Below are 27,987 nucleotides of genomic sequence, written 5' to 3' on the forward strand. Positions count from 1 at the left end.
GAAGGTGGAGCGGGGTTGGAGAAAGAAGGTAAGCCAGTGATCTATGGCGAATGGCATCACTGGGGGAAGCCCAGTCAAACCAGGTGCCTTAAGCTGTTGTCCCTTTCTCGCTGCACTGAGTATAGTTGCACTAGCTACTGAAAAGTGGCTGGCATCATGCAGTAGTCTCCATGGAAACTGTTTCTACTAGCCCTCATCTCTACCTCTATAAGGATCTTGTGCTCTCCTCATAGTGGCCTCTCCAGCAGTAGTTGCCATGCCCATACTGTCCATCTCATATGTTTTGCTGGCCTAACTGGGCAGTCTTCCAGTTCTGAATCATCGAACATTAAGAGAGCAGCGATGATGAGGAGATACTTGTGGTCCACCTTGTTTTGCTGCATGTGTGGGACTGATGATTGACAGGCTGACGTCACACTATTGCCCTGTGGTGGAGCTCATCTCCTCATAGGCAGACAGCTGTCATGTTTGTGATGTCATGGACTGGAACAAGGATGATGGTGACAGGCTGGTGTGAACTGTGCCCGAGACTGATAGAGAATGAAAATGGAATTATACAAGTGAGAAAGGATGAAGGAAAAATGACAAAATGAATGAGGGGGAGAGAGAGCAAGGTATCATTCCCTTGCCCCATATCTCTGACAGATAAGAGGGAGGGGAGGTGACAGGGAGGGAGGTTTGATACCAGATGAAAAAGGAAGGAAGAACAAAGGAACAGTGGAAATAAAGGTTATACAGAGAAGGAGTACATGGGATGAGGGAGTGGAGGAGAGAGAGAGAGAGAGAGAGAGAGAGAGAGAGAGAGAGAGAGAGAGAGAGAGAGAGAGAGAGAGAGAGAGAGAGAGGGGCAGGGTGGGTGGGATAGACAGAGGGATGGGGGAGATGGCCAGGGGAGGGAAAGGGAGTGGGAAAGGGAGTGGGGAGGATGAATGCTAGAGGGACTGACCGAGTGGCGTCACTTGAACTGGTGTTTGTGCTCAAATTGGAGGATCGCGTTTGATTTGGGGGCCAAAATTTGTTCACCAACCCTGTTTGAATTGGGAGCTGTTCAAATTGAAAGATGTTTGAATCACGAGGTAGACTGTTCTCTGTTTACTTGTAGGTCTGTATGCTGATAGGTACTTGGTTTCTTGTGTGTCTGCCTCACCAAAGGTAAAAATTTATAACCTGATCTTAGCCCATATATGTAAGTAGTCACAGCATTGACTCTATTTTTTCTACTAATTGTAGAAATCACTGCTCCATCACATCCTTCTTTCACATTAAAAAATATTTAGACTATCTTTTGCAGACTGCATCCTTCTCACTCAGCACTGCCCCATCACCTGCTTTCACAATGTCTTCATTCCTCCTAAGTACATATTTCCTTTGTCCTCTTTCCTTCCTGGAAGAAGAAGAAAGATTTTTTGTCAACTTACTACTCCACCTTTCATCTACCCTCATCCTTATATCTTACACTGCCCTCTGCGTTTGGTTCCTTTTTTCTTTGTATGTGTTTTTTTACTCTACTGCCACACTGAGCTCCTCATACTACCTTATAACCTGTCTAATAACACACACCTGCTCTGCACAACCAACAGTTGCACTTTTGAGAAATTGACACTCTTCTTCCACCTTATCCACTTCCTGATTCATCATTATATTCCATTCATTCGTGCCTTCAAAGGTAGTCGAAGGTAGTCAAGCCTGAGAAATAAATAATATTTCAAAATTTTTTTTTTTTTGTGTAATGTACCTCTTAGTCACATTTTCTTTAGCAATAGGAAACTTATTGGGAGTAATGTAAAACACTGGTTACTTGGGCTATGATTATGGTCCCTATTCATTGACATACTCATATTATTGACATAACACACCTCTTAATTGAACCAGTAGAATCACAGTTATTGAAAATACTGAAGCAAAATGAAAGGTGGGATGACATCAAAGCAATGTTTCTCATGACACTTTTAAAGATTAATATGATATCACAATAAGAACCTTAACACTAACTGTGGCATAACAATATAGAGTTGGTTGTATAGCATGCAAGTGGCATTCGTTTTTATTGCCTGTAAAAGTAAATATAACAAAGTAATACTGTAACTTGTGCATGAATGTAACTCTAACAATGAGGGTTTTGACAAACTAGTCTATGAAAAAATTAATGACTTTAAATCCTACATTTCAGTATAGTTACATAGCATAGAAACAGTATTTTTTTATTTAGACATTAAACCAGGGTTGGCATTGGAAAAAAAAACAAGTGTTTTTTTTGGGGGGTCTAAAAAAGTTATAAAAATTATGAAGTATACGAGAGTTATCTCCGGTCAGTTGAAGTATGCTTGGAATTTTATGTGTCAAATCACCTCTGCTGTAGTGGAGATTTCACATGAGGTGTCGCTGCTGCGCTCGAGCCGTCAGACTTTGTAGCCACGAACACTCACATGACACAAACTAATAAAAACTGATCATAAATGCAAGCCACGTACTCCAAAATCAAAATATAAAAGGGCGGGAAGTGGAGGGCATGTGAAGTCTCCACTACATCAGAGGTGGTTTGACTCATAAAATTCCAAGCATACTTCAACTGACAGGAGGTAAGTCTCGTATACTTCATAATCTTATCTCGTCAAATCACCCTCTGCTACGTGGAGCATTTCACATGAGGCTTTGAAGCCATGTGGGTGTCGTGCCCGTACAAACTGACCTTGCATAAGAACTGTAATAAGGGGTCATAAGATAATGATTTCACAACTGTAATCTTCATTGTACATATAGGTGCATTAATCACATAATATATCATTCAAAACTGACCTTGCATAAAAACCGTAATAAGACGTCATAAGACAATTCCCATTATAACTTAAACCTTTCCCCCACTGTGCATGTACATGATAATCAGAAGTTAAATTTATTCATTTATGCATAACCCTGCATAATGGCACCGACCTCCTCTCCATATCCAAACTGCATCCTAACTATTTGACATCCCAAATGAAGAAAGAATCAGGACCTTAAGAAAATAACAGTACCTACACTAGGAGTGCCTCCTGAAACGGGTCTACTTCTGGAACAATGTGCTTGTCATAAAATTTAACAAAAGTACTCTCCCGTGTCCACCCTGCTTTAGACATAATACAAGTGATAGGCACTGCCATAGCCTTGACTTTTGATGCCGCTGCTGTCCTAACACTCCCTGCTGTAAATTTGGTTATGTCCACTCCTGACCTACTGAGCATTGCCTTAATCCACCGGACAATGGTGTCCTTAGTGACAGACTTGTGTGGCTTAATGTAGCTGAGGAGTAATCTATCATCATCTTGGGAAAGGCCTTGTCTGAGTTCCTCTGTTCTCGCTAGGTAATGCTGTAATGTTACACATACACATAAACCAGTGTCCCTGGAGTAAGCTTGAAACTTCACCATACGCACATTAAACTTTGGCCTGCACTGCTTAACGTTACCCCGTATCTGAACAGAAATAGAATCTTGCTCCATGCGAATGCCATTTGTAACCAAAAGATGTAAGGTTTGAACTCTTGCAGCTTGGGTCAGTGCCATTAACATAATGAGTTTAAATGTCAAATCCTTAAGGGTCAGAGTGTGCAATGGGTACATAGATCTCAATTCCCTTAGAACTGGCTGAACGTCCCATGTTTCCATGTATCTAGGTAAGGGTGGTCTCAGATTAAATACCCCTTTCATGAACCTGTTGACCAATGGATGATTACCAGCCCTGCAGCCATTCACCACAATGCCTAGAGACGAGAGAGCACTTCTTGCCGTGTTGACAGTTTCATAACCCACGTTCCTGTTGAAAGTCTCAGACAAAAAAATTTATAATGTTTGAGACAGCGGGATTAAAGGGAGTAACGTTCCATCTATCACAAAATTGTGTCCATCTCTTAAGGTGCAGTCGGTATTATTTCTCTGTACCCTGCTTACAAGAGGCCAGGATGATGTCCGCACCTGCCTCAGAAATTCCTTGGTCTTGCAAGTGCTCCCTGATAGTAGGCACACCATCAGCTGTGTGTGGCGCATGATCGGGTGCTCCTCCCCTGAAGATGGGTGTACTAGCACCTCTGTCTTCTGTGTGATGAGGCAAGGGTGATCGTTCAACATCCCGAGCAATGTGCCCATCCATTGTTGTGATAACCACAGGGGAACAACCATCCACACTCTTGTCCCTTCCACTTTTTCCTTCTGCGGGCACCTAGCAATTAAAGAAAATGGTGGAAAGATGTAAGAGAGCTTGAATTTTGCCCAATTTAAGGAAAACGCATCCAAATGTGTTGCCTCTGGATCTGGTTTCCAGGAGCAATAGTAAGGTTATTGCTTATTAAGCCTTGAAGCAAACAAGTCAATAACTGGTGTACCAAAAACCTCACACAACTGGTGGAAAATACGTACATTAAGTTTCCGTTCATGCCTGTCATTAACTAATCGGGACGCCGTGTCTGCCAGTGTGTTAACCTTGCCTGGGATGTGGGAACACATAACCCAAGCGTTGTGAGTGAAGTACTAATCCCAGATTTTTGTGCCAATCTCATTGCAAATGACAGACTTTGTACCACCCATTTCATTTACATAAGTCACTGCAGTGGTGTTATCACGATGTATTTTAACGTGTTTTCCTTTAAGTACTGGTGTAAACACTTGCAACACCAGTATAATAGCTTTAAGCTCCAAAGCATTAATGTGCACTAACTTTTCTGTCAAGGACCAATTACCAGAAATAGACTGACAGTTAACGTGGCCCCCCCAACCTGTGTTGGAAGCATCAGTGTAGATGTCAATGCCAGCTCTCAAAATTTTCCTTTCCTGTGTAGAGATGTTATCAATCCACCATTGAAGGTCTGTTTTCATTCCTTCTGTAATTGTCATTTAACTGTCAAAGTTACCTTGTGCAACCTGCAAAGCTGCAATTTTTCTTGCTTATAATTGTCTGTAATGTAGCTTACCCAGCTCCATTGCTGAAATGGCCGCCACCAAGAGACCAATAACCCGGGCTACCTCTCTGATCCGGTCTCTACTTTTTATTCCTAAATTTCTCACAGGCTTGAATGACTTTCAGAATCCTGTGTTCAGGTAAAGAAATGGTCATATTAGTAGTGTCAATAATGTTCCCCAATTATTCAATGGACTGTGTGGCCTTCAACACTGACTTTCCTACATAAATGCAAAAACCTAGTCTCTGTAGTAAGTTAATAGTATCATTTACACAATCAAGACAGCCTGTTTTAGACTTATTACAAATCAAAGTATCATCTATAAAACTGGTAATACAGTAGCCCTTTCCTCTCAGTGAAGCAAAAACTGGTTTCATGAACTTGGTGAAAATTCTAGGACCTTCAGAAATACCATTCGGTAGACAAGTGAACTGGTAAATGTTGTCCTCCCATTTAAAACATAAAAATCTTTGTTGTTCTTCTGCAACCTTCACTGTTTAATAAGCATGTCTAAGGTCCACTGAGGCTAGATAGTCCCCTGTATTGACCAGTCTAATAGCTTGTTCAAAGTTCTCCATCTTAAAGTGTTTATATGGTATGTGTTTATTAAGTTCTTTTAAGTTGAACACCATCCTATACCCACTGTCCTTTTCGGTCGCAAGAATATGGGGGAAATAATTTACTCCTTCCTCCTCTGTGTAAGAACAATGACTCCGAGCTCCAAAAGTTTCCTGATCTCATCCTTAATAATGGCTTGTTCTTCTAAATTAAACTTATACGTTAACTCATGTAAAAATAAATGCCCAATATCATAAACATTTACGTCCAGGTGGCAGTGCTGCACCATGTCCAAAATCACTGGGTCTTTGGTAAGTTTCTGCCACTCATGTAAAAAGTAGTGCAGCCTGCCTGCCACAAAGGTGTTACTAACCTCACTTATTGTCGGGGCCTTTGGTGACCCCTAGCCTTGATGTTTTTTGGGTCTGGGTCCTGGTGTGGCAAGGGCTGCCTCTGGCTTCCCCAGAAACCCAACCTCTGCAGACCGTAGGGCTGGAACCTCGCTGTGTAGCTCCTAAACTTGGTTTTGCCCCAGAAGCTTCTATACCTGCCACTGGTGGATTTCCATGGGAAGAGAGATTTCTTGGTTGAAAACTTGTTTTTCAGCTTTTCTGTTTCCTCAGTCTGCTTGGCTGACTGAGAAATATCGTCACCAAACAAAAAACATGACATAGGCACTTTATCAGAACACAAATGTGAGTATTTGTGGTTGATCTCACGCTTCATGATGAATCGCCTCGCCAAGTTGGTCCTGTGATTAGCATGACCAAGCACTGTTAATCCTGCCCACTTCCTCGGCAACCATTGGGTTACCAACATCCTGTGCCACCTTATCTAGAGCTAAGAGTGATTTAGTGATGATAGTACCTGCAGAAATAATGTCTGCACTTACTTCCTTTAAGCGGGAGTCTGCTTTCCTTGCATCAGTCTTCAAAGCTCCCAAGATATGCGGGTTGCACTCCACTGGTGCCAGTGCAGGACAATTGTTGGGACGCCTGGTGACCAAGCCCTCTGAAATTGCCTTGTACTCCTTCTCCTTCAAACCTTTATCAAAAAATAAGTTAACCATTGCAGCCACATTGCAGTCTTCAGACACAGTCAGGGGGACCCAAATCCTTTGCAGCCTGCAGCAAGACACTGCCTCCAGGAGTACGCTCTCATATCTCTCCATCCTCACTGCTGGAGTCCACAAAGCCTGAAAATGTAGCAGCAGACGAAACTGGTGGCTGAATCCCTGAAGTACCCACCTGGAAATTCACGATGCTGTGGGGCAGGGGCCCCTTTAGTCCTCAGTTTTGCGACTTCACCTTTCAATTGTACAAGTACTTCCAACACCAGTTGCCAGGAAGGTTCAGGTAATTCCGCTTGACTTGAGGATGCTTGGAGCCCAGCTTGCACCAAGCGCTGAGGTGGTTTGTTTACAACATGGCAGCACCCATGACCCGCATGCTGCCTCCCCTGCCTCGCTGGGGATTCACTGGAACTACCACTACTAACACGAGAATTTGTCCTCACTCCATCCTGTGAAGATCTGTTGGTACTCCTCCTGCTGGTGCCATAGCAGGAGCCCTCAGGTGGAAGGGCAGTGCAGTCCTCTGAGCCAGACATGACTGCTGACCTACACCAAACAAGCTGTAAGCCTGTATAAGCCCATAAATTTTAACAAATTTGGCAAATTGGCAGGCCTATCCCATACCAATGTCCTACGGCAGGCCCAACCCATACCATAGATCCAACCTGAGTAAAGGGCAATGTACCTGTGTGACATTTGCCTTAGCCGGTAAAATTGCCACTGAAACCACGATGTAGGACGATGTCTTATCAGCTTGAGAACGTTCCAGCAATTGACGGCTCAAGCGCGGCAGCGATATCTCATGTGAAACGCTCCATGTAGCAGAGGGTGATTTGATGAGATAAAATTAAGTTTTATATCATATTGATAAAATAAGGTCTATATATGTACATTTACTGTATTTGCTGGCATATGAGACTCACTTCTGCATAAGATACACCCCTGTTTTACAAGGATGTTTTGTAGAAAAAATTGTTTTGTTTCATCATAAATTTATAAAAAAAAAAATTGTATTGTGCGTATGTGTGTGTGTGTATGTGTGCATGTGTTTTATGTAAGGCCACTGGCCAAGGACAAAAAATAAATAAATAAATATAAAAAGAAATACCCACTTAATGCCAGTTCCCATACAGATGTCAGATAAAAAAAATGATAGGAAGTAAAAAAAAAAGAATGATAGGAAATAAGTGTCTTGAAACCTCCCTCTTGAAAGAGTTCAAGCCACAGGAAAGAGGAAATACAGAAGCAGACAGGGAGTTAGTTTAACAAAAAAGGTAATGAATGATTGAGAATACTGGTTAACTCTTGCATTAGAGAAGTGGACAGAATAGGGATGAAAGACGAAAGTCTTGTACAGCTGGGCTGCAGGAGGAGTGTATCACCAATGTATAAATAAGACAGCACCAGGAGTAACTGTCTTTACTATAAGGTCCAACCTGTTGATAAAGTGCATGTCAAACACAGTTTGGTAACCCATCAAAACATTCCCAACATACATCTATTCAATGCGCTATAATCACAATGTTTATGAATCTTAATCAATGTCAACATTTGTCACACAACTACATTATATGTGACACACAGTGCCTCCACTATCAACCCAAAGGTGAATCCCTGCGTACCATTCCTGGGAGTGGATCACACACCAACATGTCTCACAGATTCAGTGCCACAAACACTGTAACAGGACATCTTTATAAACCTACCACTCACATATCACACAAGTACAATTGTGGTAACACAAAGTCAAGCTTCATACTGTAACAAGTGAATAATCAATTGGTATGTTAAACTACACTAAATGGCTCACAAACTCTTAAACTCACCCAAAATTCCTGCCGTACACCTGAACCACTATAATCCTTGTGCCAACACCCACGTACTACAGTAAAATCCCTCTTATCCGGCATCGATGGGACCAACGACATGCCGGATACTTGAATATTGCCGGATACTTGAATAGAAGTGAAATTATGTCCACAATCACCACCCTACACTCACGCATCTTACCATAACAAAGATCAGCTGATCTTAATCAGCAGCTGATCTGATCAGCTGCTTAAGTGTAAGCACAACACGCTTCCTCTTTTCTACAACTTTAGGCATGATGAAGGCGTCAGGCGATAAACAGTGCAAATGCGGGACTGAGTCACTGATTAAACACAGTGCAGTAGGCTGTGGGTGGCGCAAAGCAGTGCGCTCTGGTGGCGAGGGGACAAAGTATGCCTCGCGCGGGAATTTTAATCGATTTTATGAGTACACATGGATTTTTTATTGATTTTAAGGCTCGGGGAAAAATGTGCCGGATACTTGAAGCTGCCGGATACTTGAATGCCGGATGAGAGGGATTTTACTGTAGTTTCCCTGCAGCTGGGACATGGAGCCAGTTCCCTACAACCTACACACACACACAACACCACCACCTCCCCACACAGATTTCCCAAGTGAAATGAAAGACAGCCCAGTCAGCTACAGGGGAAGCAAGATCGCATTCGCCACGTCATCCAACTCGCACGTCACAATCTTCACACATGAACAATGACATGCATAATTACGGGAAGCGAAATACATAAGGCGTTAAATATAAGTAAATAGTACAATTTAGAAATACCATAATGCAAACAAATTGCAATCTCAATTGATTAACAATAAATTTTATATTTCTAATCAAAGAAAACTTAATCAAAGGCCATACTGAGATCTTCTCAGTATACTTCTGCCCCAAATATAAACATAGTCACTTGTTGCTCCTCGATGGAGAGGAGCAACATGAGTTGGTGGACCAATCTGTTGATCAACTTGTCCATCTTCCTCTCAAACATAGAACCAGGCTTTGAGATTTTATACCTTAGCACCACATCTCGCACTTTACCGTCTCTACTTGGTTTAGCTCTATCAAGTTGTGCTAATTTCTAGTTTTCTCTAATCAAATCTTGTACCAAAACGATATCTCCCTCCCACAAGTTTCTACATGCGGTATGCCATTTCTGCTTAATAGTTAATGTTGGGAAGTAGTCTCTCATCCATTGCCTCCAAAACGAGGTCACAATGCTTTGTAAGAGATTGAAACGCTTTTTTGTGTCAGCTGTATCCACCATAAGCCCACTTGGTATCCTGTTGCTTGCACAACCGAGCAGCAAATCATTGGGACACAGATAAGCACCCAAAGAGATGTCATAGCCCGGTTTTGGTCTAATGGGTCGTTCATTCAGTGTATTAGATACCTCAAACAAAACGGTTTGCAATTCTCTGAAGCTTAGTACATTTTCGCCTACCATTATTACAAGTAACTGCTTCACATATTTAATCAGAGACTCATATGCATTGTTTTGCCAGGGTGCATTTCCAGATTTGTTGAATGACCATGTCATACCCTGTTGTAGTCCAAATTCATGTATCTGATTGATGCTCCATTTTTCAGTCATGTCCTTGATTTCCTTACTGGCAGCCATTAATTGTGTTCCCAAGTCCAAGTGAATGGTATGAGGGTATCCCTGTATTGACACAAACCGGCAAAACGTGCTTAAAAAGCTCTGTGTATCATACCCTTCCATCAGATCATTGTGGACTTCACGACTAGCTAGACATGTGAATATTACTCCATATACCTTAGCTCTAGTTCTCCGTCTCCCAGTGTCTCTTATCCTGATTGGGTTGAATAAGTCTAATGAGGTGTTGAAAAATCAGGTGAAGGTTTAAGTCTCTGCTCTGGCATCTGCCCCATTTGCTGCCCTATCACAACTTTGTCTATTCTCCTACATATAATACATTTTCCCTTTACTGATTTAATTACTTTCCATGCTCTAGGCACCCAAAACTTGCTTTGAAGTTTAGCTAGGGTAAGGTCTACACCCTCATGGTCAATGTTGTGCAAGTGAGTGATGTAGAGTTTGGTGAATTGATGGTATGGTGAGAGTAATATAAACTTGCTTTGATTCCAGTTGTCCTTTTACCAGTTACTAATTCTTTTCCCTACTACAATGATACCATCTTTGTCTTTACGGGATCCTAATCTTCTGAATCTTTCATTCCAATCTTCTCTAAATTCACTTTGAATCATCTTTACCCAATAACTTCCTGCATCTTTCAAATTCTCCAAGGTTAGTGCATGCAGTGTTCCTTGAAATGTTCTCCTCTTAGAAATGGATAAGTGGTCTCTATCATTCTTTTGTAAGAGCTAAGTATTCCAATGTCCATCATGGGTGTTCCAGTCTGTCTGAAGTTGATGTTGCACTGTAGTGATACACTATTCCTGTCTGGTAGCTCTTTTATGCAGGGCTGGTCAATTGGCTATTTATCAATAGGAAAACTCAAATATTTGGGACACCTTTGCCATACTGACTCTGGTCCTATATTTAAGGGATGCTGTGGGTGCGTGGTGTAGTCCACAGCATTGTCATCACCCACCACCATTCGTTAGTGTCAGTGAGTGCCTGTATCTCAGCAATCCTTGTTCCAACAAAAGCCCCGAATCCATGAGATTCATTTTGTATATGTGATCATACGATCATTGAGTCTGTTAGATGCAATAACCTATCAAACACAAAAGTTGTTTCTTTCTCTGTTACCCTCCATACCTAGCAGACAATACTGCTGCACAGAGCTCTAGTTTTGGAACAATTATTTGTCGAATAGGAGCAATTCGACTCTTGGCTGCAATCAGTTGAGCAGAAAATGTACTGTCCTTCAGTTGGAAGCGAACATACGCACAAGTGGAGTATACGATATTGCTGGTGTCAGCATACATGGTGAATGTTGGGTTGTCAATCACGCTGGCAACCCAACACTTTGGCTTTTGACTTTTGGCTTAATACATCACTTGAATTTCAAATCTTCCAAGGCGTACATATCTTGGAATAGACGAATCCAATAATCATACATCTCATTAGGAATTGGCTCATCCCAGCCCAGTTGTTTGCCCACCCTGCATGCTTGTTTCCATGTCATGAGTTGTCTCATCAAGAGTTTACATCATATTGTGAAAGGTGTAGCCAGGTCCAGAGGATCATAGAGTGATGCTACTTGACTCAAGATCATTGTTTTAGTCAATTGTTTGGGTATCTCTTGCACTATATCCTGGACTGTTAGGTCAGGGCCAGTGCAGATATTATTGCATTTTGTCGAAAAGTTAAGAGAATTGATCCTTCTTTGTTCCCAGATCATTCCTAGTACTTTTTCAATCTCTGTGTCAATTATTTTTGAATCTTGTATTACATTTTGGGTACCTGAAATTACCCATTGTTTCATCTGGAATTCTCCCACTTTGAGGATCCCTTCAGTAGTTCTTATTTTTTAAGGCTTCCACTGTACTTTCACACGAGTGAAGAATGTCATCCACGTAAGAGTTATTGATGATCATGGCGGCTGTTTTTGAATGTTCATCCTTGAATATCTCTGCGATTTTGTGGAGGGCTGTCATGGCAATCATTCCGCTGGGTCTGTCCCTGAAAGTTACTGTTTGTAAGCAATGATGGTCTGGTTCCTTGTTAGGGTTCATATCCTGCCATAAGAATTGGTGAGTCATCTTGTCCACTTCTGAGATGAGAACATAATTATACATCTTACTAATGTCTCCCATAATTGCTACTGGCTTCTGGCGAAACCTAAGTAAGATGCCAAAGAGATCCCCAAGCATATCAGGCCCTTTAGCATAATAATCATTGAGGATGTGTCCGAAGTATGAAGCAGATGAATTAAATACTATTCTGACAGGGGTACACTTAGAGTCTGGCTTTAACACTTTGTGATGAGGGAGGTAATGCACGTCGCCTTGATAGTTCTTCATTTCATCTCGTCAATTTTCTGGCCACTCCCTGGTTCACCATTTCGCTGATCTGATTACCATGTGCCTTCGCATACTCAACCCCCCGTTTTTGCTAATCTCTTCTCTGTAGCTTTTAGTCTGGCCAAGCAAGCTGGTAAGTTGTTGGGCAAGGTTTCCAGCGATTTGATCCATGGATAAGAGGCAGTCCATCGACTTGATTTTGAGTTATGTGTTAATCCTTGTGTGATTAGGGACAATTCTCTTTCTTCTTTAAGACTATATATGTCACTCCCAAGGGGACACTTTCCACACTTGCAGTTTCTGCATTTTGGCATGCACCATATCCCCCAGATTTTCTACAGAGAAGAAGTCATCAAGTCTTTTTGTAACACTGCTTTTTGACTCAACAACTTGTTTTCTTCTTTTTTTTTTTTTTTATGTAGGAGGGACACTACCCAAGGGCAACAAAAATCCAATAAAAAAAATGCTCACTGAAATGCCAGCCCCATAAAAAGGGTCAAAGCAGTAGTCAAAAATTGATGGATAAGTGTCTTGAAACCTCCCTATTGAAGGGATTCAAGTCATAGGAAGGTGGAAATACAGAAGCAGGCAGGGAGTTCCAGAGTTTACCAGAGAAAGGGATGAATGATTGAGAATACTGGTTAACTCTTGCATTAGCGAGGTGGACAGAATAGGGGTGAGAGAAAGAAGAAAGTCTTGTGCAGTGAGGCCACGGGAGGAGGGGAGGCATGCAGTTAGCAAGATCAGAAGAGCAGTTAGCATGAAAATTGTGGTAGAAGACAGCTAGAGATGCAACATTGTGGCGGTGAGAGAGGCTGAAGATAGTCAGTTAGAGGAGAGGAGTTGATGAGACGAAAAGCTTTTGATTCCACCCTGTCTAGAAGAGCAGTAAGAGTGGAACCCCCCCCAGACATGTGAAGCATACTCCATACATGGATGGATAAGGCCCTTGTACAGAGTTAGCAGCTGGAGAGGGTGAGAAAAACTGGCAGAGATGTCTCAGAATGCCTAACTTCATAGAAGCTGTTTTATCTAGAGATGTGAAGTTTCCAGTTCAGATTATAAGTAAAGGACAGACCGAGGATGTTCAGTGTAGAAGGAGACAGTTGAGTGTCATTGAAGAAGAGGGGATAGTTGTCTGGAAGGTTGTGTCAAGTTGATAGATGGAGGAATTGAGTTTTTGAGGCATTGAACAATACCAAGTTTGCTCTGCCCCAATCAGAAATTTTAGAAAGATCAGAAGTCAAGCGTTCTGTGGCTTTCCTGTGTGAAATGTTTACCTCCTGAAGGGTTGGACGTCTATGAAAAGACATGGAAAAGTGTAGGGTGGTATGATCTGCGTAGGAGTGGATAGGACAAGAAGTTTGGTTTAGAAGATCATTAATGATTAATAAGTGAGTGGATGACAGGACAGAACCCTGAGGAACACCACTGTTGATAGATTTAGGAGAAGAATAGTGACCGTGTACCACAGCAGCAATAGAACGGTCAGAAAGGAAACTTGAGATGAAGTTACAGAGAGAACGATAGAAGCCGTAGGAGGGTAGTTTGGAAATCAAAGTTTTGTGCCAGACTCTATCAAAAGCTTTTGATATATCCAAGGCAACAGCAAAAGTTTCACCAAAATCTCTGAAAGATGCAGCAATATGATTGATTTTAATAAGAACATGAGCAGTGTCGGCACCTTTAGCCTTTAGCTTGGCATGTGAGCCCCTAGTACAGTATCCAAATGGTCCATGCATTAGTTGGATATTGCTTACGGTCTTTACAACTGTTGGTAATAATTTGCAGTAATCAGAGCCTACCAACAAATCAATTTTGCCATAAGGATGTTCAACGTCCTTAACTTGTACCCTGAGCAGGTCTGCCACACTACCCATATCCACCTCCTCTGTCTCTGAGGTGATTTCCGAGATTCTACAAGCTTTAAGTATATGAACTTGACCTTGATAATCACGAAGAGGAACATCATATTGCAGAGTTTCAAACTTGTGATAGTTATTTCCTACTTTAATTGCTGCCAAAATGATGCTTCTCCCCTTCAAGCCCAAAGTTTTGGCCTTGTGGTTAGGTATGAGTCTGGTATTGCTACCAGAGTCCCAGAGGGTGGTTATGGGTGTTGAGCTTCTATACACTGAACTTATCATTAACAACACCCTATCTCTGGGTGATAAGTTGCTATTTATGTATTCCTGCTCCTTGCTAATACAATTATGAAGAAGCTGATGGTGGCCTTTCCCACATTCATCACACAGAACCCTTTGTGGAAATTGACAGCCCATGTGGCTCAACCGCAAGCAAAGAAAACAGGCACCCATCCTATGCATGGCATCCATTTTGTCATTACTGTTAAATCTCTGAAACACCATACATTGAGTGATGTCATGTGTGTTTGTGCCATGGTACCAACAGTCAGTTAGTCTCTGGGGCCCTGCTCCATGCATGTTTCTAGTCAAGGTGGAGATTTGTTTAGATAAGTTAACTAAACACTCTTCCATTTTCTCTTGTTTATCATTAAGCTTAGTTAAAGTTGCAATTACAGTGTCAGGTTCACTGTTTAGGTTTATTGTGTGCACATGTGCTTTACTTTGCTACTGTGGTAACCCGTCCTAATGTCATCATTCGTATACTCTAGTGCCTGTTTCTCTTCTGACAAATACTTCAATAACTCCTGAAACATCTTCTTTTTATCCTCTAAAGCCTGCACAAGTTTGACCCACTCTCTTTTCTGTAGTGATGGAAGAAGTTTTTTGACATGGCTAACCATAGTGACAGTATTCATCTCTTCAGATAAATTGAGTTTTTCAAGATCTAAATAGGCTCTCTCAACTATGTCCACCATATCCATGAACTTCCATGGATTGCCCTCAGGTATTGTTTTTAGTGTTTTGATGTCATTTAACACTGATTGAACTAGCCTTGATGGATTGCCGTATCTAGTAACCAACCATCATGGAATCAAAAGAATCATCCACTCTGTGAACAACTTCTAAAGCCTCTCCTGACAGACAAGATCACAATACATAGGGATCATCTCCATACCCTGTTTTCATTAATCTTTCATAGTCTTTACAGAAGGTAGGATAATCACAAATCTTGCCATCAAAATGTGGTGGGGCTAACCGTCGCATTCTAACTTTATGTATTTCCTTAACACTCATTTTCTCTTCACTTGTGACTTTAGCTATTATTGTATGAACCGCATTCTTTGATCTTTCATCCTCAGTGATATAGAGATCTAGTTCATTAATTAGTTCATCATAATTTCGTTCCTTTACATCCATAGACTCAGCCAACTTGTCATTAATTTTCTCTGTTTGAGTAAACTGTTCACACACTTCCTCATAAATACCTTTTAATACTTCCAAAGGAACTTCCTTGGTATGTACCTGCTTCAGTAAGTTGACCTTCTGAGTGAACTTGCGTTTGACGATTGTCCGTGTCCTCACCAGCTGCTCATCCATCTTGGCGGTAGTTTGGGTTAGGATGGAGAGTCTTGTGTTGGACTGTATCACCAATGTGTAAATAAGACAGCACTGGGAGTAACTCTCTTTACTATAAGGTCCAACCTGTTGATAAAGTGCATGTCAAACACAGTTCAGTAATCCATCAAAACACTCCCAACATACATACGAATCTTAATCAGTGTCAACATCTGTCACACAACTACATTATATGCGACTCACACATTGCCTCCACTATCAACACAAAGGTGAATCCCTGTGTAACATTCCTGGGAGTGGATCACTCACCAACATGTCTCACAGATCCAGAGCCACAAACACTAACAGGACATCTTTATAAACCTACCATTCACATATTACACAAGTACAACTGTGGTAACACAAAATCAAGCTTCATACTGTAACAAGTGAATAATCAATTGGTATGTTAAACTACACTAAATGGCTTACAAACTTGTTAAACTCATCCAAAATTCCTGCCGCACACCTGAGCCACTGTAATCCTTGTGCCAACACCCACGTACTAGTTTCCCTGCAGCTGGGACATGGAACTTGTTCCCTACAACCCTCACACACACAACGCCACCACCTAACCACAGATTTCCCAAGTGAAATGAAAAGCAGCCCAGGCGGCTATGGGGAAGCAAGATCGCATTCGCCACGTCATCCAACTCCCATGTCACAATCTCCACACACGAACAATGACATGTGCAATTATGGGAAGCGAAATACATAAGATGTTAAATATAAGTAAATAGTACAATTTAGCAATACTATAATGCAAACAAATTACAATCTCAATTAATTAACAATAAATTTTATATTTCTAATTAAAGAAAACTTAATCAAAGGCCATACTGAGATCTCAGTACAAGGAGGCAGAAGACAACAAGAGTTGTAACATTATGATGAATGAGAGGCTAAATACAGTCGGAGGAAAGGAGTTCGTCAGACATAAAGCTTTTGATTCCACTCTCTCAAAAATAGTGCTATGACTGGAATTTCACCCTAATACACATGAAGCAAACTCCATACATGGAGAGATAAGGCCCCTGTACCTACAGAGTTAGCAGCTGGGGTTGGGGGATGTGAAAAATTGTCAGAGATGACACAGAACACCTAACTTCATAGAAGCTGCTTTAGCGAGAAATGAGATATGAAATTTCCAGTTTAGATTATAAGTAAAGGAAAGACTAAGGATGTTCATTGTAGAAGGGGACAGTTGAGTGTCATTAAAGAAGAGGAGATAGATATCTGGAAAGTTGTGTAGAGTTGATAGATGGAGGAATTGAGTTTTCGAGGCATTGAACATTACTAAATTTGCTCTATCTCAATCAGAATTTTTAGAGAGATCAAAAGTCAAGCGTTCCGTGGCTTCCTTGCATGAGCTGTTTGTTTCCTGAAGGGTTGGATGTCTATGAAAAGACATGGAAAAGTGCAGGGTAGTATCATCAGTGTAGGAGTGGATATGACAAGAAGTTTGGTTTAGAAGATCAATGATAAAGAACAGGCAGAAAGTAGATGACAAGACAGAACCATGAGGAAGACCACTGTTAATAGACTTAATGGAACAGTGACCATCTACCACAGCAGTAATAGAACAGTCAGAGACAAAACTTAAGATGAAGTTACAGAGAGAAGGACAGAAGCTGTAGGAGGGCAGTTTCAAAATCAAAGCTTTTTGCCCGACTATAAAAAGCTTTTGATATGTCTAAGGCAACAGCAATAGTTTTACCAAAATTCCCTAGGAGTGTGTATTTTGTCCTCACATCTGGTGTAATGCAATGCTGTGGCTGTGCAATACTACCATCACACCTAAAACCATGTGTGCTTTTACCTAGTTGTATTGTACATGGCACAAGCCAAAGATAATTCTGTCCTGTCTTTACAACCATATTTATCCAGTTTCTCTTTAAACATGTGTACACTGTTTGCCACAAGCACCTATTCCTTCACATCATTCCAGATTTCAATAGTTCGATATGGAAACCTCTATTTCTTGATGTCACTCAAACATCCACTCTTCTTCATTTTCTTCCCATTCCCCCTCATCCATCTTTCCCCTATTCCATCTGTAGTATCAAGTCATTTCTGTCTATTCTTTCTTTATTGTGTACTAATTTGTGAACTTTTCAGGTCTCCTCTTTCTCTTCTCTCTTGTAGTGTTGGTAATCCCATCTCCAAGTTTTTCTTCATAGTTTATATCTTTTAATTCTGGTACCATCTTTGTCACTATCTTCTGTATCCTTTCCAGTTTCTGTATATCTTTTTTTTTCTATGTGGAGCCCAAACTACTGCTACATATTCTGTGTCATGCTTGTTTTAATTTTTTCATAATTTCTTTATCTAAGTAGTTAAATGCCACCCTAATGTTTGTTAACAAGTTGTATGTAGAACCAAATATTCCGTGTATGTGCCTTTCAGGTGATAGTGTGTCCTCGATCATTACTCCCAAATCTTTTCTCTGTTACTTTTTGTTATTATTTCTCCTCCCATTTTATAATTCCATAAAGGTCTCTCTCTACTTTTTCCTATTTCCAACATGTGACATTTTCTGGCATTAAATTTTTGTTTCCATCTTTGGCTCATTGCACATATCTTGTTAGTATACTTTTGTAACTCCTTGCAGTCATTTTCATCCTTCATTATTTTTATTATTTTTGCATCATCAGCAAAAAGGTTTATATTACTATTTAGATCCTCTGTCATATCATTTTGCATACATTTGAAACATAATAGGTGCCAACACAGATCCTTGCGGTACCCCACTCATCACCATGCCAACTTGAATTAGTGTCTCTGATTACAGTTCTCATTTCTCTCCCTTGTAAATAATCATCCATCCATCTCAGTGTTGCTTCCTTTAGTCTTCCTTCATCCTTTAACTTCCAATAAGACTTTTGTGGGGAACTTTATCAAATGCTTTCTTGAGATCCAGGTATATTGCATAAATCCATCCATCCCTCTCTTGCACTTCACCTATTATTCTTGTATAAAAGATCAGTAGATTTCTGACACAGGATCTCCCTTTCCTGAATCCAAATTGCTTTTCTGTAATTATCTTTTCATCTTCTAAATATTGCACCCATCTGTCTTTAATTACTATTTTACAAAGCTTGCTTACAATACTTGTTAGTGACACTGGTTGTAATTTAATGGAAGTATGTTAGCTCTTTTCCATTCCCTTGGTGCTTTTCCTTCTTTCAATGACCTGTTGACTGTATCCCATATGGGTTCCTTTATTTGTTCTCTGTATTCTTTTAATATCTATCCATTTACTTGATCTAGTCCCTTAACTTCTCTAACATCCAGCTCTTCCAACAGTTTCTTGATTCCTTGTCTCTTTACTTGTACCTATCTCTTGTATTCCCTCATTCTGTGATGCCACTTTTGGTGCCACAAAATCGGTTTCCTTTGTAAACACAGATCAAAAACTTTCATTCATTAGTTCACTCATCTCAGTAGTTTCATAAATTCTTCCTTCTCTTCTTAACTTGTTTATGTCATCCCTATGTTTCATTTTTTCACTTACGTATCTGTAGAAGAATTTGGGCTCTTCCTTGCATTTTCTTACCACGTCACTCAAAATTTCTTTCCTCTTCTCTTCTTATAATACCATATTCATTCCTTGCCTTTCTACATTCCTCCTCTTCCCTAATATTTCTGCTTGGTTTTCTCATCATTTTCCTCCATACCCTGTCCTTTTTCTTTTTGCTTCTACACACCTGGCATTATACAATTCTTGCCTCCCAGTTTTAATTTTATAGCTCAGTACAAACTGTTGCACCCCCTATCTATACTTGCTCAAAATATCTCATATTTTTCTTTTACTACTTTACCTTCGAATAGCTCTTTTCAGTTAATTTTTCCATAAAATTTATTAAGCTGTGCAAAGTTTGCCTTAGCATAGTTCTGTCTCCCATTTCTAAATTGTTCATTCCTGTGCAACACTGTTTCCTCCTGTAGTACTATTTGAATTCTCACATGATAACTTCTTTCCATTGGACTCAGACAAGACAATGTATACTTGGTCTACCTTCTGGGGTTTTCATAAACACTAAGTCCAACTGTGATGGTTCTTCTCAACATCTTGTAGGTTCGTTTACCCACTGTCTCAATGCATTCACCATCATGGTATGCCTAAATTCTTCGCTCCATGACTTGACATTTTCTTTCACTTCCATCTCCTCCTGTCAATCCCTTTAGTGTTGAAGTAGCCTACTAAAAGCACTTTGTTACTTTTCTTATCATTTCCTCTGTGCTATTTCTTGTTTCTAGTTGCATAATTTTATATCTGTTGGTCTCCCATGCATTAGTTTTGGTGGTATGTACATCACAATAATTTTCTTTTTTTTTTTTTTTTACTTTTTGATCTTAATCACAACACTCAAAATTTCCGCCATTCCACCACCATATTCCACTTCCTTAACAACAATATCCTCTTTAACCAATATCATCATTCCTCCTCCTCCCTTTCCTTTTCTGTCCCTTCTTCATGTGCTATATCTTTCCTTTGCAAATCTCAACTTTATTTCCTCTTTAATTTGGTTTCTGTTATTTTCATTAGTCCAAGTTCTGATAGGCTCGACACCAAACCATCTATATTTGTATACATAATTCTTAAGCTTCTGCTTGGTGATCTTCCACGGCATCTTTGTGCCACCATTTCCTCTTTTTCATGTCCACAACTTTCCAAATGAATCTCCTTGCTTGTTCCTGTGTTCTCTCCTTGTTTTTTGACTGGGCCAGTACTCTCAACTCTTTCAGTTTACTTCTCTCTTCTTCATTCATGTGTGTATGTGTGTGAGAGAGAGAGAGAGAGAGAGAGAGAGAGAGAGAGAGAGAGAGAGAGAGAGAGAGAGAGAGAGAGCAATCCTGAGAATGGCTAAGTTGAATGAGACCAATTGAGAATGGAAATGGATGCAAGGAGCATAAATGTGAAGGAAATAGATGGAGGAAAATGAAAATGAGTGGAGGACAGGGAAAGAGAATATTTATTCCTCAATAGTTCCTCTCTCCCTCTAATTCTTCATTCACTCCTCGCCCTTGCTGCTTATATTTATTCTTTTACCTTTTCCCCATCCTCTCATCCTTTTCCTTCACCGTTCCTCCACTTCCTTGCCCTATATACTCTCCTTTCTCAGTTATGTTCCTTCTCTTTTTCCTTTCCTCTCTGATTCTCTTTCATTTTGTCTCTAACTTTCCTCTTTATCACCTCCTCTCCCCCTTATCTGTCAGAGATAAGGGACAATTTTATTATTAGTAATAATATTATTAGTAACAATATTTGTGCTTAGTGTACTACTGCTTCAACTCCACACTTATAGGCCTAGGCTTACAGGCCTAGGGATCTGTAACACAGCTGCATTAGATGGATGATGATTATTGGATTTTTTTTTTTTTTTTTTAGAAAAAAAGTGGGCCTAATGTACCAGCAAATATTATACATAAAAAAATGTAAAAATAGTCGAGCCTGACCTGTGAATTTCCTGTACAGTACAAGTTAACAGAGGCTTTGTTCAACTGTACCAACCTGTATCAACATGATCTAAACAAGTGTCTATCCTTCAGATAACACTTCAAACCTTTGTTTCAGTTTAGATTGCTTTTTAATTGCTTATTTAAACAGATTTACCTATAAATATGAGGAATAAACAAAACAATAAATAAATCCCCAGAAAAAAAAAGTAAAACTGAAAACAAACAATAAATAGAATCTAGTGAGTTGTGTTATTAAAAAAACTTTTTTTCCAACCCTGCATTATACACATGAACAAAGTAACAATTTATCAGTAATACATGCTTTCACAATCTTCATATATTGATTAGAAAAACAAATATATTCATGGAATTCTGTTACCAAGATGTTAAAAATGAGCAAATATTGAAACTAAAATACCTGGAAACAACATTTTGTTGGATTCACCGTCAGAACAGTAAAGAAATTCATTTTGAGATAATATTTCAAGTGCTAATAACTCAAAACCTCATTTTGCTGGATTCGCCATTCTAACATCAAGTGCCTCATACATTATGGGATAGAAAAAATAATTATTAGATCTATATTTACAGTATGTAAAACAGTAGTGAATTAGAGAAGGCACTTAGAAATAAAAAAAAAAAGTTCCCATAATGTATTTGACAGGGTGACCAATATTGGATAACAACACCATATCATTGTAAAGAAGGAATTTGTAATATCTAGTGATGATATCTTCTTACACTATTCAGCCACACAAACCGTGAAGACTCAGCTGGGCTTAATGATTATAACTGCTGCAATATGAGAGGCATGAGTTAATTGTGGCAGGTTGTCAGTGCCATGGTGGATAGCAACAAGTAGTGGTGTGGTGATGGTGCAGATGCATTCAACACTGGCAATGTATATTTAGTTCAGTGTGGAGCACAAGCACTTACAGCAACATGTTTTAATTCTTCATTGCAGTTTCAAGAGATGCAGACTCTGATGTGATTACTGTAAGAGTGGAAAATGTGTGAGATGAACAGCTGCAATGAATTTGGTTGGCCACAAAAGTGCTTGAGGAAATCGGTCATTCTCTTAAGATTTACAGTTGTTATCATGTGGATTACCTGGAGATCTTTATAATCATGTAACACAGAACCACAGGTGCAGAGGAGTGGCTGTATCTGCTTATTTATAATCTACAATCATTCTGCTTATTTGCAGCATAAAATGTGTTCTTATGCTTGCATATTTCCTGACAGAACCGTCAAGAGGTAGAAATCTTTGGGTGTTGGCATGATGAGGGTAGAGTATACTACCGCATCAGCCCTCTTCATACCTGGCAGGTGGTTTCTTCTAGGAGTATTGAAAGGCTTGCTAACTTGGAAGAGTTGACAGGTAAGTCTTACTGTAGACTTTTTTTTATGTAAGATCACTGGTCCAGGGAAACAAGAAAGAAGAAAAAAAAAAAAATCTTTGCCTTACATTGGTTTCATTTCCAGGAATTAAGATATGCACAAAAACAGGCTGTATTCATATATACAAGGACAAGAAGAAGCATGAGGAAAATATTGAGGTGAGCCGCCAGTTGGATTTGGAGGGGCAGGACATCTCGCACACCTGGAAGAACATCTTTCCTTTCCTTAATATGCCTGAGGGTGCATCCATCTGCTATGAGGAAAAATGGTTGGTTTCTTACTCCTGTTGTTGTGGAAGAGTATTATATATCATAGCTACTGAAGGGATTATGATACCTTTCTTTAGTACAGGTCTGTGATTTCTGACCAGAAATCCTTTGAGCCTTTTTTTTTGTTTTCTCATTTTTTTTTTTTTTTAAGGTGAAATGATAGCTTCTTATTATTTCTGGTAAAAAGATAAAAAGGTAGACCATAAGCTTACTAATTAACCTTGTACTGGTTAGGGTTCTTTATAGTTGCTTCTGGTTGTCCATGGCTTCCCAAGGATGAAGGGAAATGTGATGTATAAGATTGCAGTATATTAATAATAAAAAAGAAAAAAAAAAACAGTACAAAGATAAACAGAGCTGTCAGGAGCATGTCCATCCACCAAGGCAGGGCAGACTGGAGTGAGGCTTTTGGTCCAGATTGCTGGATCAGGTCATAGCCTCAGGTCACAGACTGGTGTGGAGTGGGGAATGCCATGCAGAGGGCAAGCAAGCCACTACAACTTAGCTACCTTTTTAGGCATGCCCTCATGTGTAAAAAAAAATAATATGGGGTAATGCAAGCACATCAGGTGACATGCAAGTTATATCACATGGAAAAAATTAATTAATTTGTGTGTGTGTGTGTGTGTGTGTGTGTGTGTGTGTGTGTGTGTATACTGACTGAACAAAAGACACAAAGTAATAATAAAAAGAAAGTGAAAAAGGTATATAAATGTGTAAATTTGTATTTATCTGTGTAAGACACAAGGCAATAGCACAAAACAGTGACCTCATAGCACAACATTCAGCCACTGAGGAGTTGAGCAGGGAACACTTACATTTGGTGTGAAAGGATACTGTGCCTAAACCAATCACTGAGGCAGAAAAACACGTGATATATGCACTAGCCAATTGCAAAGCTCACACAGCAATGATGTCAGAACAGCAGGTATGCACTGGTCACTCAAAAGGCCCACACAGCCATGGCATCAGAACAGTGAGCACATACTGGCTAATCACAAGGCTTACACTAGCTGTGATGTCAGAACAGCTGATTATAGGCCAGGAAAAAACACTACAACATCACTAGAGGCATTAAACAAAGAGGAATGGCTTTGCCATGCCATACAGATTGCAAAAATAACATTGCACTGGCAATACACTAATAATGCACACCAAATTGTACTCCATAGCTGTAGGCAGCAGGGGCAGCAGGGAAGATTGTGATACTGGCTTGCAGGGTACACAGGCAGGCAGGAAAGAAGCCTGATCAGGAAACAACAGCAGAAAAAGCAGGCAGCCAGAGTAATGGCACTGATGAGCAGCACCTGCCATGACAGAACAGTACAGGTTGATGAGGGCAGGCTTGCAGGAGAAAAGCTTGACCAAAAAGCCCAGAAGTCATGCAGATACAAAGACTGATGGCTGAGAAGTCCAAAGTCTCACAGAAGCAGATGCGAATGGCAGCATTAAAGCAGTCAGTGCAGTAACATGGATGTAAAGATCAGAAACTTTTTTCTAGCAAAGTCCAAAAAAAGTTTTCTGTGGACTTTGGTTGCAGGATGTGAGAGCTGAGAAGTCCAAAGTTGCATAGAAACAGATGGGAGCACAGCAAAGCAGTTGAAGTAGTAGCATTAGCACAGAAGCAGCTCAAGGCATACAATGAAGGCCAAAGAGGTTGGCTAAGTAGGCAGGGCATATGGCTGGAGGATGACAGTCACGGGGAAATATGTGACGTTGCTAACCTCCATCTCACCACTTCCACCATTTTATGTACTGGTTGGGGTTGTTCGTAGGTGTTTGTAGTAGTTCATGCCTTCCCAAGCATGAAGGGAAATGCGATATTTAAGACTGCAGCATATTAATTACCAGGTAATAGGTGCTTTAAGCTGTGGAGCAACTTAAAGGACCTTCTCCAAGCAACTGGGATTCTAATTTTTAGACACATTGCAGACCTGGTCATATGGAGCCCACCTGCACAAGCCATGGCAAATGTTGCACTGCCATGATGGTTGCAGTGAGTGACATGTTGCTATAAATGACTCTGTGTTTTCAATATGTGGAGCTTTATCTGTATTCTGATCATACTATCATGTTCAAGAGAGTGTTTCCTACTTAATGTAATAATATATTTCAGCATTCAATGATAAACTGTTGAAAATAGAGAGCATAAGTAAAGCATGTTATAAAATTTTTTTAACATCTTCACAGTTCAACTTATCATAATATATATATATATATATATATATATATATATATATATATATATATATATATATATATATATATATATATATATATATATATATATATATATATATATATATATATTTTTTATTTTTTTTTTTTTTTGTCAAGTTTTTTTATCATGCATCTTGATTCTACAGACACTGCTGAGTCTGATGGTATCAACCAGACTGGCTATTCCATACATAAAGTGAGTTATGGCATATAATTCACACATTTTGCATGTTCATTGAGTTGAAATATGCAAAATACAGCAAAACAATGGGTCTGATGAAGAAATGTCATAAAATAAGAAAGATATGCCAGCAAAAGTTGCTGACTCAGAGGTGTTTCTGAGACTGAAATTGCAATTTTTATATGCAATGGACACCAAAAGGGGTTCCTGGCCAAATCAACATTCTACCCTCCAGGGGCCAGGTGGAGCTGTGAGTTGTAGAGATGTGTGGTAACAAAATTAGAACTCCTTCACTCTGCTTGGTGAATAAAAAAAGTAAAATTAAATAAAATACAAAGATAAACAGAACTGCCAGGAGCATGTCTGCCCACTGAGGCAGGGCAGACAGGACTGAGGTTTCTTGCCTACAAGGCCAGGTCAGGTCTAGGCAGTATCAGGTCATAGCCTTAGCTCATAGACCAGTGTGGGGTGTGGAATGCTGCACAGAGGGCAACCAAGCATTTTATAATTAATTTATAATAATCATTTGAGAAAGGCAACAAAACTCACCATTATATGCTTTGCATTAAACCAGTTGGATTAAGAAGTTGGGCTCTGATTGTAGCCATCATTACCATTGCCACTCCAAATTAAGAAGCATGATAGCCTGCCTTAGCAGTTTACATCTTTTGTATCGTAGCAATTCATAAATCCAGTTAATACATTAATTAAACTGTGCAGGGCAAGACAGTAACATCAAAAGGTACTGTACAAACCTCCTGTTCCTTTGTTTACAAACCAACCTGCAGTGGGAGTGGAGACATACAGTGGGACTTGCTCCAGCTGATGTAAAGAGCGAATGTACTCCTGGTAGCTTGAGCAGCAAACTTGCCTCTGCCTTTTGGCCACTTGTTTCATGGTGAGCTTGCCACCTTTGCTGTGGCAACTTATGTCAGCAATTCATATGAAACTTCAGTAATGCCAAATCTCACTTTACAATGACCATGCATTGAATCCTTATTTTTAAGAGTTACATGGCCACACAATTTTATAACTGGAACCATATACGGTTCATCCAATGTAAGTATTGAGATTTTGTTTTGTCTTTAAAAGAAATTATTTAAATTATTTCAAGAGCTAAATTATTATGCTATTTGATTGGTGGTTTAATATAGTCTACTTGCAAACAGTGATCACATTCATAATTTCACAGATCTTTTGTACTCTTTACATGTTCTATCCTGTCATAACCAAACTGATCTGAGTTACAAAAAAAAAAAAAAAAAAAAAAAAAATCAGGAATACTTATAGACCATGTTTGGACCATGTAAGTGGTACAATTCATATTTCAGTAAGTGACCATTTCCCAATATTTAGCTTCTTTTTTTGTTCCATCTGCAAGCTCTAAGTGTATCAAAATTAAAGGTTCTAAAAAAATTAATAAATGAAGAGTACAGAAATTTCTGCGCATCATGCATATTATCCAAGCATTTTTGGTTTATGTTGTGATTTGTATATAAATTGTAAAATTATATTGAAAGGTAATTAAGGTTAATATAGTACAAACTAAGTATTAGTTATTATTATAAATAAATTGGGATATAGATGTGAGCAGAAGGCAAAATTCTTATGAACCAAACTCCCTGCTTAACCCCTGTAGTTGGGAACAGTTGCCAGTCAACTGCCCACAAGTTCAGTTCTCCACTCCTTTATAGTCCTCACTTGTAAATTTCCCTAAGTTGCTAAGAACTTAGAATCCTTGAAACCTGCACAGCAGCAAATAGTCTGTCTTTGCCATGAAAACATAGCCAGCCACAGGCATGGAATGTCCAGTGACATCAACTTGCCAGTTGCCACCACTCCCTGCTAGTCACATGTATTACAGCTAAGTTATTGGCTATTTATAATTATACCTACACAGGCTTTCTGTGTTAGTGTGTTAGCTGGGAGAGCATAGGGGTGAGTGAAGGTCTAAAAAAATTCCCACAACATGGATAATTTTCTCAAAGACCTTCAAGTGGGACACACATAATTAATGTGAGGTTTATGGTCAACGAAAGTCTCAGAAGTTTTATGAAGAATTTTCTTCACTTGTATAATAAGCATTTTCCAATATAAGAATATAGAATTAAAGAAAAGTATATTGACAAGCCTCAGAGTTCCCATCTGGGGAGGGGACCACAAATGTCCCCAGGTCAGACTTTTCTGGTATCAACCCTAAATTTCTTGACAATCCCCTGAATTTATTCTTCATTAACTTCTGCAGCATTCACAGTCTTAGATCTAATTTTCAATCTGTAGAACACCACCTCTCCTCTATTAAACCTCATCATCTTTTCCTCACTGAAATACAGGTGTCTGAAGCAACTGACTTAACCCCTTTTCTGTTCCCTCCTACTTTCTCTATCCTCATTTTCGATCCAAAGCTGGATGTTGTGTTTATGTACACAGCAACTTAACTTGCTCTTGTCCCCATGCTCTTGAATCTTTCAAATTTTCCACCATCTGGCTATGACTGCAGAGTCACTTTCAAACAAAATTTATCTGTGCTGTACACTTCTCACCTAACTCCTCTAAGACTACTTAACTTCCAAAGTGGAGCACATTCTGACCATGTTCAGCTTTGGCATTCCTCTCCCTTCACTGA

General features: G+C 39.7%; 1 protein-coding gene across 5 annotated transcripts in view; it reads left to right on the forward strand.

The window, feature by feature from the left end:
- Positions 1–27,987, forward strand: part of LOC135112817 (monomeric sarcosine oxidase-like) — a 261,886-nt gene that overhangs the window by 104,142 nt on the left and 129,757 nt on the right. For all 5 annotated transcript variants that reach the window (XR_010274565.1, XM_064027651.1, XM_064027650.1 and 2 more), the window contains 2 exons: positions 22,536–22,671; positions 22,776–22,959. Coding sequence is in view for 4 of the 5 variants with exons in the window: in XM_064027651.1 (XP_063883721.1) it covers positions 22,536–22,671; positions 22,776–22,959 (320 nt within the window). In the remaining variant the exon portion in view is untranslated. The remainder of the gene's footprint in view (positions 1–22,535; positions 22,672–22,775; positions 22,960–27,987) is intronic.

Source organism: Scylla paramamosain, chromosome 24 (genome assembly GCF_035594125.1).
Source record: "Scylla paramamosain isolate STU-SP2022 chromosome 24, ASM3559412v1, whole genome shotgun sequence".
NCBI classification, from domain to species: domain Eukaryota; kingdom Metazoa; phylum Arthropoda; class Malacostraca; order Decapoda; family Portunidae; genus Scylla; species Scylla paramamosain.